The 12,717-nt window shown below is 41.8% G+C and overlaps 1 protein-coding gene across 4 annotated transcripts in view; it reads right to left on the bottom strand.

The window, feature by feature from the left end:
- Positions 1–12,717, bottom strand: part of GIT2 (GIT ArfGAP 2) — a 46,948-nt gene that overhangs the window by 13,338 nt on the left and 20,893 nt on the right. For 2 of the 4 annotated variants that reach the window (XM_082667476.1, XM_082667477.1), the window contains exons 10-15: positions 11,448–11,520; positions 11,104–11,201; positions 9,815–9,926; positions 6,664–6,806; positions 4,466–4,615; positions 509–757 (exon numbers count right to left, since the gene is read on the bottom strand). In XM_082667476.1, coding sequence (XP_082523602.1) covers positions 509–757; positions 4,466–4,615; positions 6,664–6,806; positions 9,815–9,926; positions 11,104–11,201; positions 11,448–11,520 — 825 coding nt within the window. Of the gene's footprint in view, positions 1–508; positions 758–2,048; positions 2,090–4,465; positions 4,616–6,663; positions 6,807–9,814; positions 9,927–11,103; positions 11,202–11,447; positions 11,521–12,717 lie in introns of those variants that run through there. The other 2 variants (XM_082667478.1, XM_082667479.1) reach the window with 2 other exon arrangements.

The raw sequence follows: 12,717 nt of genomic DNA, 5'->3' as shown, positions 1-12,717 counted from the left end.
CAGAGGCTTCCAGACCTAGCCTGCATGCCCAGGCCACAGACGCCACCCGCTCCACTGGGAGGAGCAGAGGAGGCGCCTTGAATTCTCAGGGCTCCTGTGCGTAAGGGGGCACATGCCCGTTTACCTCGAAGAAGACGGTACTTACTGCTGCCAGTAACCTTTATAATTTGCTTTTGTTTTTGGAAATAGGGAAGGAAGCTTGTTACCAAAAAAGTTCCAATAGTGGCTGGCGGGGAAAGTTATTATGGATACGGGGGAGAAAAAGGGGAGAGGGGCTGAGCAAGAGCCAGAATCCCCAGGGTCGTTGGAAAACTTTCGGCCAGTGGCCCTGAGTGCTTGTGGGAACACTGCAAGCACCTGTCGACATGTTAATACAGCAAACACAAGGACGACTCTTGTAGCCCAATTTGGCAAAGCAGAGACTGGGGATCTGCAGGTTCAGAAGAGGGAAGGCAGGAGTCAGGCTGGACAGAGAGTGAAAAGCAGAAGCGCCAGTGGTGTTACTTACGTGCGCGGGGAAAGGCTGGAGTCTCGTCCTGCTCTCTTCGGGGTGGTTCACTTCTCCCATTGGGAGATAGGGTTTCTGACCTGATCCCGTCTCGTACATGGACATGGGCCTACTGCCCCGGGCAGATGGACGTCTCTTTAAAGAAGAGTGGTTGGAAGTGTCTGTGTACTCAGAATCAGTTTGCACCTGATATATATTGGTTGTGGCCTGTTTCCTGAGGTTCGAATTTTCACTCTGGAGTGTTTGAAGCTGAAAGACATGTTTGGCAGTGGGACTGTGTTTTTCTATAGCAAGCAGAAAAAGCAAACACCAAGTAAACGCATACAACTACCAGCTTTAACAACAAGAACAGTTAACAGCTCGCTGGGTTGAAAGTCAAAGGCAACTACAAACCAAAACTCTTTCTTCTAGAATAAGTGAAACGCAATCAACTCACTTTGTCACTTAAGCAAATTAAATAGCTAATTTCTGAATGTGAAAAGGTTGCAGTTTGGACTTTTTAAAAGCGAACTGTCTAACCACGTAAAAATTGGTCACGGTGGGCCTGGGAAACGTTTGCAGGCAAGCTGCACTCTGGATTATTCTAAAGCTGTTTCAAGCAAGAGCTTGAGATCATTAAGACATCACTTAGGTAACTTGCTTTTCAAATGAGCCCTGAGCAATTTGCAAATGCCAAAAATGTCAGCAGACACCATGGAAGCAGCACAAAGATAACTAGAGTTGCTTTGCAAAGCAAGAAAGACAGTGAAATTCAGCTTACGAAAAATCAGATGAGCTACTGCTTCCCAAAAAGCCAACAAGAAAAAATAAGATCAACAAGTTTTTATTACATAATACTCTTTAAAATTCCAAACAATTTAGCACTTTTTTAAAAAGAGAGGGAACCAGATCTTGGTTAAGTTTGCTATATTAACATATCACGAAGAAAACCGGAGACCTATTGAACTATCAACATCTTCATCTGAACGCTCCACGTAGCGCGCGCTGCCCTCTGGTGATCGGTCATCTTTCAGCCAGGGCCGGAATACCTGGCCTCTCTCTCCTTTGGCTCTGCCGCCCAAAAATGCGACCGTCGTGGTGTCAGCTTTAGACACTCTAATCTGCCTGGCACCACCCCGTTTTAGTTAGAGGCTGTCACTTGGAGACCCTGAACGCTCCTTCCATTCCTTACATGCAGGCTGCTTCATGGCGCTGGATGAATTAGAGTTAAGGGATCAGCAAGGAACCGAGTTACTCTTTAGCATCTGGCATTTTAAACACAATTAACTGAGTCCAGGCTGCACAACGTCCTTCCCCTCTGGTGCTCCTCCATCTTCCAGGACATTTTATAAGCTGGGTGTGGTGTGAGTTCAGCTGTCTACTCTTTGACAGAGATTGTAAAATGGGACCAAATTCCCCACCAGGGCCAAGGCTTAAGTCCACAAGCAACTGTGTTTGCACCAGGAGATCATTACTTTTTCAATAGCAAGCCCATTCAGTGTTAGGAGTTACTTTCAATTTCTATTTAAGAAAGCACCGATCTGTGAAAAATATACCAATAGTGGCTGCTCCTCTTCATTAATTAGCATCTTTTCCAAGCAACTGTTAAATGTGAAAGATCAGACACAAATCATGCTACTTCGTCAACTATATATATATTAAAAAACTTTACCTAACTTTGAAATAAAATCAATGCATCTTCGCTAAATAAACAAATTCCACATACTTTATACTAGTAGTGCCAAACTTTTGTGAAAGTCTGATTTACTGTCTTTGCAACAGAAATACTCTCATTCTCAGTTTTCTCAAAGCGTGATCCCTAAGAAAGGATAGATTGCTTCTACACCAGAAAGGCTTTCAGGGCATAACTTATATCTGCAACTCCCTTTCCAAAGAAAGAACAGCTGCAAAGTGACAAGCAGCTACTGAAAATTCCTACATTCTAGGAAACAGACAGGCATAAAGTGCCTGTCAAAACTACTTATTAGGGAACCCGTGTTCTACAATGAAATGGTCAAGGTCCAACCAGTGAGGAGCATAACTGACACATGGTCCTCAGTGTAGGACTGGGGGATCTGGTCACATGCTCGTGTGTCTATGTGAAAACCTCTTAGAGTATTTTAGACAAGGTCTTGAAATCTTAAACTTTATCTTCACACTTTTCACTCTAAAACATCCAGCCTGGATTTTGCTTTAATGTGCTTTGATGACCACTAGTTCCTGGTCTCAATTTTTTTAAACTTTAGTACTCTGTACTTAGCGAGATATCCTCAGATAAATCTGAATGGTGCTTATCTTAATAAGAACCAGACTACACTTATTTTGTCTGGAAGGAGTATAACAGGACATGAAAAGTTATAGATAATAGGTTCATAAATCAAAAGCATTTCTAAGAATTGAGGAGATAATCTATGAACAATGGCAAATAATTCCACTCTGCATTTCTTAAAGAAGCTTGAGACATTTGCTTTCAGAGATTTGAGGTTATCTCTGGCGATTTCTACAAATACTAAAAGGAGAATAATAAGAATAAAAATGGTGATGCTTAACAGACTGATTTGCAGTGGCAAAGTCAGCATGTTTCAGAAAAAGTCACCTCAAAAAAATGCATTAGTTCAATTAATGAGACAAACTGTAATTCATTAAACAAAAGATATTTCAGAAAAGACAGAAAAAGTGCAAGCCCTGTATGCTATGGCAAAAAGGCACTTTGTCTGTCTTGTTCATGGCTGCACACCAGCCGGTGACAGGGCCAGGGTGGCACAGGACAAGTGTTTGATTAAAATCTGATCGATCTTCAGGCATTCTTGTCCCCTTCTATTATAGGTATTGAGGCCATCTATCTCAAAACGTCTCCAAAAATGATCTAGAACTCAAAAGAATCCTGGACCAAGCCGCAGGCAAGGGTGCACTGCAGTGTTCTTCCCTGACAAGCAGAGGGGCACAGACCTCTTCTTAGATCTTCAGCCTTCCTTTAGGAAGCACCACTGAAAAGGGCCCAGCCACAAATGAGGTGCACCACGTCCTCTGTTCCTGATAATGATTCTGAAGCATCACTCTTCAAATGATAGTAGGAAGACACAGATATATACTTTGTTTTGTTTCTGTTTAAGGAAGTGTACAGAATCTCATTTTGTAGAGCACTGAATGATGGGAGCAGTACCTACAAAGTCTCGGGCAGAATTTAGAATCTTTCCACTTCTTTTTCTTAGCATTCTTATAAAGAGTTATATACGTAATCCCCTCTGAAGCATATTCCTTGCTACTATTAGCCATATTTTTTTTACAGATAGAGATTAATATATTTATATATTTCTAACTCTCTCAAAAGGCGGCAAACAAGGAAATGCCGAGCAAATGGGATTGTTTCTTACCAGCGTACGGTTCTCGCTGGTGCAAACACAATGTTTTCTTACATTTACTGAGTACCTATTTTGTGGCTCTGAGGACATCATAAATTAGTGGTAATTACTGGTGAAAAAAAAGCAGGGCTGTGGGACTGGGCTGCCAGGGCAGGGGTGGGTAATATCTTAGACTACAGTGAACAGGGACAGTACCCCTTGTGTGGCATGGGGTTTGGAATGCGGATAAACACATACACCTGTCCTGGGCTTTCGTCTGCCCTGTCTCCATGGCGTGCTTATTCTTTAGAACAAGCAATAAATTGGAAGAATCACATCCATGGAGTGGTGTCTAGCTTCCCAGGAAGCACAGGATAGTGCAAGGGTTTCTACAACTGACACAAACACTTAATAGGCTGTAATGTTTTCCTACCTGGGAAACTTACACTGGATTTATTTCTAATCAAAGCTACTTCATTTAAAATATCCAAAATACATACTGCTTCCAAAAAGACAGCTTGGCCCAAAGATTTTTAGATCTGTGCTTCTTCCCTCTGACCACAAGCATCATGCCTGGGATTCTTCCTTATACTATGGGGTTAAAGAGCAACCGTCCTGGCATTTATTGACATGTTACCTTTTTCTGCATAATTCTCAGCTCGTCACTCAAGTTGTTATTCACCTTCATTAGCTGTTGTATCTTGGCCTCAGAAGCCACTAGAGCGTTTTTGACCTCCATAAATTCCTGCACAGTGACTGGTCCATCTGATAAATCTGAATCTAGGCTCTAAAAATAAATTGGGGAAAATGTTCACAATCTGAGACAATGATAACATTCAAGACTAACTACTAAAGAATTTCAAATTCTGACCATGCCAGCTGGATCGCAAAGTTAATCAAACCAAATCAAAGCTTCTAAGCGTAATGCAAAAATAAAACATAAAGGTAGGGCTACGAAAGTATTTGAAAAATTTTCAAGTCAATATTTTCTAATAGATCAGACAGTGGGGCTACAAATCCTTTCTGACAATGACTATGCACATCTGTCTTGTCTGCCTTTCTCTTGCTCATTCATTTTTTTTTATTCATTATTTCATTAATTCACTCATTCCAACTTTTCTGATGCTTTTTTACTAAGCATCAGGCAGTGTTCTAGGAGCTTGGGATACATAAGAAAAGAAAATAGACAAAGATTCCTGCTTCCATGGTGTTTACATCCCAACAGAGTGAGAAAGGGAAAAAAAAAAAAACTATATAGTACGGTGAAAGGTGATAAGTGAGATGGAAAATAAATAGAACGGATCAGAGTGAGGGGCTGGGGAGCTGAAGCTGGGGTGAAGGCGGGTGCATTTTAACCTGAGACGTGGGTAGGTGGGACATGAGCAACAGCCTGCAGGAGGGGAGGTCATTAGTCAGATGGCTGTCTGGAGGAAGGGTGTTACAGCCAGTGGCAGGGCTCAGCTGGAGGGAATGGGTGTGCAAGGCGGAGAGGAGGCGGAGGCCGGCCAGTCTAGGGACCCCGTCGTGTAGGGTCCTGTCATGACCCAGCTTTCACTCGAGTGAACCCAGCGCTTCTGTGGAGAGCGGGCAGAGATGTTTCAGATGGAACAGGTGACTCCTGCTATCCCCTCCACATTCCCTGCATCTGCCAGTGGCGCCACTGGTTCTCACAGCTGTGTAAGCTGGAAAACTCTGGACAGAACTCCAGTAAGTCTACCTTCCCACTTCAAATATCCAACTTATTGCCAAGCCCTGCCTTTTTTATCTTCCTCCTGTTCATCCATTCTCCAATGTTCGCTGGGCTCCTCTGTGGGCCAGGTCTGGGACACTCAGCAGTGGGTAGACCAGCCAGGCCCCTGCTGCCCTGTCCTCGGGCTCACACTTTGCTACAGTAACTGTTCTTCCATCCAGACCCTCCCAGCCAAGGCCCTGAGGTAAACCTGTGTCACCTCTTGTTTGGACCTCATCAGCACCTCCTACTTGGGTTCCCTTCCTCCACTCCCTGGTCCACCGGAACAGTCCTCCCAAAACAGAGGACCCAACATGGCTGACATCGCCCTCCTGCCCTGCCTAAAAGCTTCCTGGGCTCTGCACTGTTGGCCAAGGTCCAGGCTCTTCGGTCTGGCATCACGCTCCTGCATATGGTGTGACCCCTGCCCTCTGCTGCAGCTCTGACTCCCACTCCTTTCAGGTTGACTCCACACATGACCAGATTCCCTTACCCCCCACGCCGCTGTCTCACTTCCTCTCTGTCTAGCCCACCCTCCCCAGCCTCTCCACACGCCCACATCCCAGGCATTCTTTTTTTTTTCCCCAGGCATTCTTCAAGGCACACGTTAAAGCCTCCCCTGATACTCCTCCTCAGTGACAAGTTGTGTCTCTGTTGACCGCCCCACCCCCCTCTTGTGTGTGTGTTTATGACCCTTGTACTGCAGTTCTCTCTCCTCCTGGGCAGGCGGTGACGGCCTCGTAGAGGAGAGGGACTAGGCCTCACTCAGGATAATATTATCCAGGGAAGTGTGGATAACTACCCAACGAAAGTAAACATTCGTTGAAAGAATAAAACCCACCAGTCCTTCCTCATAGGTTTTATAAAGTCAAAACTGCAGAAGGGCTGTGAGTCAACAACTGACTCAGGGACAACAGACCCCCTATTTTAAAACTATTTACCTCATTGACCTTTGCTTGGCCCAAGCTAGTAGAAAACCTAACTCTACTTCCAGAGCACTTTTCACAAGCCTAGCCCTCAAGTGATTTACAAAGCAGGCAAATTTTCAGGGGGAAAGATCTGAAAAGAAAACACAGTCTCTTTCTGTGTGCGGTGTGCCACCTCACCTTCTGCCTGTGTGCCTTGCTCGCAGTGGCGTCCAGATCCGTGTCTTCATCTGATGCCACACTGTCATAGTCCGGCTGGTCATTGTCCTGACTCTCACCACTGTGCTGGTTACTAATTGTTTTCAGTATGAGCTCCACATTGTCTATCAATAGAAGCAAAAAACTTTACTTCAGGCTTGCAAAAAACTTTTTTCCTAAAAAACTAGCCATTTAAAAGACTGGAAGAAAATGACAGAAATAGCAAGGTTATATGCACACCAAAAAGGGATAACAGCAAGTTATCAACTGGACAGAGAGTCTACTAAAAACTGCAGAAACAGATTTAAGCATTCCTCTGAGCGACCTGCCAAATGTGGGCAAATTAATTAGATGGTTTAGGAAAAAGCTGCTCAGATAAGGGGATAGGTTCCCAAATTTGTAATCATTCAAGGAAACAGGGTGTAGCTCGAAATCATGAAAATAAAGCTGTAACTAATGTAAGATTAACTGCAATTCAGTTATAATTGTACCTTGTTTACAAGGTAATGTCAAGTCAAAACAGAAAGGAAATTGTTAAAGTGGAGCCTAGAAACTAGGTGATCAAAGAGTAGGCACATCGGCCTTTCGTTAGCTGAATGCCAGTGAGAGAGAGAGAAAGAGGAAAATGATCCATTGGACACACATGGGCACACCAGGAAGGTATGGTCTATAGGGAAGCAGGGATGACTCCATTGGCTCCAAGACATTTTGAATGAAAGATTTCACAAATTATCCAAGTCTCTCCACTTTCTTTCAGGCAATTCAAGCAAACCTCTAATTTCCAATATTGTTTCTGGATATTTCGATGGATAATATCTTGGTGATAAATTATGTTTACTTAAAAAGAATTTTAATTTTTAAAATTAATATTTAAAATATACATGCCGGGGCTTCCCTGGTGGTGCAGTGGTTAAGAATCCGCCTGCCAATGCAGGGGACACGGGTTTGAGCCCTGCTCCAGGAAGATCCCACAAGCCTCAGAGCAACTAAGCCTGTGCACCACAACTACTGAGCCTGTGCTCTAGATCCCGCGAGCCACAACTACTGAAGCCCACATGCCACAACTACTGAGCCCGTGCACCTAGAGCCCGTGCTCCACAACAAGAGAAGCCACTGCAATAAGAAGCCCGCGCACCCCAACGAAGAGCAGCCCCTGCTCGCTGCAACCAGAGAAAGACTGTGCACGGCAACGAAGACCCAACACAGCCAAAAATAATTAAACAAAATAAATTAATTAAAAAAAATATATATATATATACGTGCCATCAGATTATAGAAGTGATAAAGATTCAATATAGAAAAATTGAAACTGATAATCATTCATAGCTATTGATACATGTGGTTCTATTTCCTTCCAGTCTTTTTCCTAAGCATATACACATACAAACAGTCAATTTCATTATTTGTAGCAGTTACGTTCTATAAAGTTGCTGTGAAGAACGAATTAGCAAATACTAAACCATTGTTCTGACTGGAAACACAGGGTTAGTTTCCTGCAAACCTCTGATCACATTTTTGTCAACTGATAAATATATAACCTCGTTTTACATGTGATTCTCTTTAAAGACATCTTTAATATATGTTGTTGATCCATTAACATTGAACTCATGGCCAACAGCACTATAACTCACGCCTGAACGAACCTAGTCTAACACATGTATTTTCTCCACAAGGCACAACACGACCTTCTTGCATCTAGGAATCCTACACAGCTCTTCAGCACTCTACTTGGGGACCACTTCAAATAGGGAAATCACCAACAAAAAGGATAAAAATGTGAAAACTGTGGCACTAAATAAATCTCCAAAAGGACACCTGTTTACAGTATAAGAGTTGCAATAAGGCAGAGCATGGCCTTGTTCAATCTCAGCTGGGAACGTGCATTTTGGGTGACTCAAATTTCTCAGCATGTTGCATACAGCCACAAATTACCATCAATGTGCTGTCAGTATGATTTTGAGGCAACAAATTTTAATGAATAGGTGAATTGGCAAATACGAGATCCGTGAGTAATGGGGATTAGTGGTATATTTATATTTACATGTGATATATTCACTTGTACATATGTATATATATAAATGTTTTCCTTACAAAATTTGGATTATACTAAAGCTTTTAAAAAATTAATTTATTACTTTATATTATGTCATTACATAGTCTCTGAAAAAAAGTGTGCACTATTCAAATATGTAACTAATAATTGCTCTATTATTGCTTATTTGTTTCTAATGTTTCCAGTGCTATATACAACATACATGTAACATCTCTATTGCCTCTCAATTAACACCTAGAAATGGAAACACCAAATCAAAGAATTTGTACATTTTGAGACTTTAAAGGACCCTTATCACTGCACCTTCACCAAAATTTAATAAAGTTTCTTAGAACTTGTTTATGTCTGGTTGAATAAGTAAAATCAAGAAGAACAAATCGCTGTCAGTTAACGATTACTATCTCTGGGGAATGTGATGCTGACTGAAAACTGAATCTTTACGGTATGTATTTTTCCTGTTTACATGTTTTTCAATTTAAAAATGTATTATTTCTACAATTAGAAAAAAACAAAAAAGATACAGCATCAGTGCTGGGGAGGAAGTATGTTCCCAAGCATGGAGACAGGACCCTGAGCTACTGAACAAGACTCAAAGGGCACCTCGGAAATAGGTGCTTGGTGCTCTCTTCACAATTTTAAACCCCAATAACTCTTGCTGTAGACATCTAAAGTTTATAGCGACAAATTCTAATTATGGAGAACTCAGTCTTGTAGGTAAACAACAGCAGGTGAGCTGGAATTTCAGTCAAGAGGGTTTAGTTTCTTATGTCCTTTAACAAGATCTAAGTCAGACTTTTGAGTTAATTTCAGAATGCAATTTTTTAGGGAAGACAGGTGACCCAAGAGGTAAAAAATCATATATAAAATAAATTTGAATCACAGTTAATAACGCTGAAATATTTATAATTCACCAGGACTCAAAGAGAGAAACTTGTCGTCACAACATAGCACCAATAAAACTTACAGGGCTTTAACTAAGCTGTGGTGTCAATGACTGCTTTAATTATTTTTTATAACTTTAACACTCGTGTGAAGTTTTAAGGCCAAAGAAGCAAACATTTAGAGGTCTGAAACAGTTACCTTTTGAACTAGAGAGAGGACTACCTTGCTGTCTCCTCTTGGCATCACTGAGAATGTCGATAACCAGAGTGGCAAACTCATGGGCGTTAAACCGAGCTAGTTTCTGTCTGCCCTGAGGGTGAGAAAATAATTGGAAATATTCCCAGATGTAAAAATACACACATATTCACATAAAACTAGTCAGACTACTGTTAAACTTCGGCAAAGACCTTCCAGCATGCTCAAAGTATCATCAATCACAGCCATAACTGAATCAAATTTAACATTTTCCTTGTGAACAGTTTAAAACCATTTACATAATAGAACAATATAACATTTAAGTTCTCACAATGCATATCTATTTTTGTGAACCAAAACAAAATGGCTCTCTTAATGCTTTCTTTCTAATATCAATTCAGTTCTGAAGTAGGCCTACTAATCAAAAATTAATTTGAAGGGACAAATTTTAAAATTTCAACATAAAGTTATAGTCTAGATGCTGGGACTCTATCATTATATATAACCAGTAATCAATGAAAATGAAAAGAGCTTCATAATTTACTCAGCTTCACTGCTCTTGGTGGATGGTTAGGCTTTTTTCAGTGCTCTGTTATTACACACAGTGCTTCGATGAAAATGTGCATAAAGCTTTGTATTTTTAGTTGATTAGAACATATTCCCAGATGAGGAATTCCTATGTGGAAGGATGCAGTTAATTTTGAGGCCTCTGAAACCAGTTAACAGATTGCTTTTCTGAGGTCTGCAGCAATTTAAACTCTTATCTGTAGCATGAGAAAGCCCATCTTGCCACATCCTTACCAGTCTGGAGTATCCTTTAGTATGTATTGATACTTTATTAAGTTGATTGATAAAACTTTCATTAATGCCTTCAGGTTGCTTTCTTTGATTACTAATGAGATTAAACATTTCTTCACATTTGAAAGCCATTTATTCTTTCTTTTTTTCTTTCTTTTTTTGCCCTTGCACTTGTGGAATCTTAGTTCCCCAACCAGGGATTGAACCCGTGCCATCAGCAGTGAAAGTGCGGAGTCCTAACCACTGGGCCGTGAGGGAATTCCAGCCATTTATATTTCTTTTGTGAATTGTTTTATATTCTTTCCCAGTCATCTATTAACTTCTATTGCTTTTCTTATCAACTTGTGAGGGGGTGTGTGTGTGTGTGTGTAAAGGATATTAACATTTTAATCAATCAAAAAATCTTACATACCTGTCCTGGGAAAATAAAATACCATGATATCAGCCATTCCCCAAATATCACTACTAGTGAGTTTTTGGACTTGGCCACTTGCCTGGTTCCGTGTCGATGAATACTCGGGATTGACTGGAAGGAAGGGGACGACGGTTGTCTCGGTCACCAGGGTGCTGTGATTTTGCGTGGCAAGCCAGACTAGCCAGAGGAAAGAGCCAGAGATAGAATCTCATCACCACGGGCGCCACTGCTCCTCTAAGAGCCGTGGCTCTCGCATTACTAGGTAGACTAGGGGCAGCACACTCCGAAGCCAGCATACACAAGAGTCAATGTTGACACACGTGTTATCAGGACAGTAAAAATTGGGCAAAACACTGAGGCTGGCAGCTTGTTGCTGCCTACTGATAACAGAAGCTTAGTAGATAAAGCCACATGTTAAGTCACCTGCATCAGTCTCTCGCCTGTCAACTTCATCGTACACATCCATGGCAAGTTCTTCAAACAAATGATTACTTAGCTGAAAGTAAAAAAATATCAGGAACACAAGGGACAAGGATTAACACTAGGAAAATGAGTGGGGACTGCGACTTATTCACCCTTCTACCTCCAACGTCTTATCCAAAGCCAGTGCTTACTTAGTAAATGCCCACCATTATTAAACAGACAGTAACATTTCCAAAATAGTACAGATCCTCTAGAAATACCTGCCACCCACAGCAGCCTCCCTCCTGATATGCAGATAGGGCTGTGCCATAAGGGAAGCAAGAGGCATCTAAAGTGCCCATCTCAAAGGCAGGGTCCAGTTCTCCGCTCTTCGTGTGACATCACCTCTTTAAAGTCTCTTCTGCTCTTTTGAGAATGTTTGCCAGTACCCGCTCTGCCCCCAGTATATGGGATCTGAAACCCTTGGTAGGATAAAGAAGCCAAAACACACCATTTTGAGAGGATAAAACGTGCCACTGAAGGAAAATAGCACCCAGACCTCGGTTAAGTCTCTCTGCTGTCTTCCTCAGTAGGGGTCCCCCAAACCCCTACAAAACTACCTGAGCGTCCCCTACCAAGGACAGCCCGTCTAATCAGTACATTGTGCAGTGTCCCAACAAAACAATCCCCACAGACTGGGGTGCCCTCCTGGCAGCAACTGGGTCTTCCTCAACCCAGAGGAGGCTAAGCCCCTACCAGGCTGGCTCCAGCTCTTTCTGTACTTTTTGCCTCATGAAACCCTGCCGCTCAGTGGCTGTTACTTCTGAGTTGACTGCATCCCCACTCTGTGAGGGAAGATGCTGAATTTGTTCCATCCTCTACTGTTCCCTACATCCCCACACAGTACCCGGCACCAAGATGGGACCCAGTAAATATCCATTCATACACTGACCAGAAGGTACTTCATGCAGAATTTAAAGCTGGCTGCACACACCTCATTAAACTCGTTAAAATGGGTACAATGCATTGTTAGGTGACAAAAGCATGATATAAAATTCTATAATTACGCTTCAGTTAAAAAAAAAAAAGGTAGGCATCGGAAACAAGAATTAGAAAAAATATACCAAAATATTGAGCGTGAACCCATTAAGAATATAGTAAATGAGGATGATTCCCCTTCTCTATTTTCCAAATTTTATCTAGTGTGGTTACATTACATTTATATTTAAAAATAAACTCTGAGAGCCTTTTGCTGGATAAGGTGATGAAGGATTGGGAAACTGAACTTGTA

Source organism: Grampus griseus (genome assembly GCF_964374135.1).
Source record: "Grampus griseus genome assembly, chromosome: 12".
Taxonomy (NCBI): Eukaryota; Metazoa; Chordata; class Mammalia; order Artiodactyla; family Delphinidae; genus Grampus; species Grampus griseus.
The sequence above is the reverse complement of the archived record's forward strand: the minus strand, read 5'-3'. Positions and strand labels throughout refer to the sequence as shown.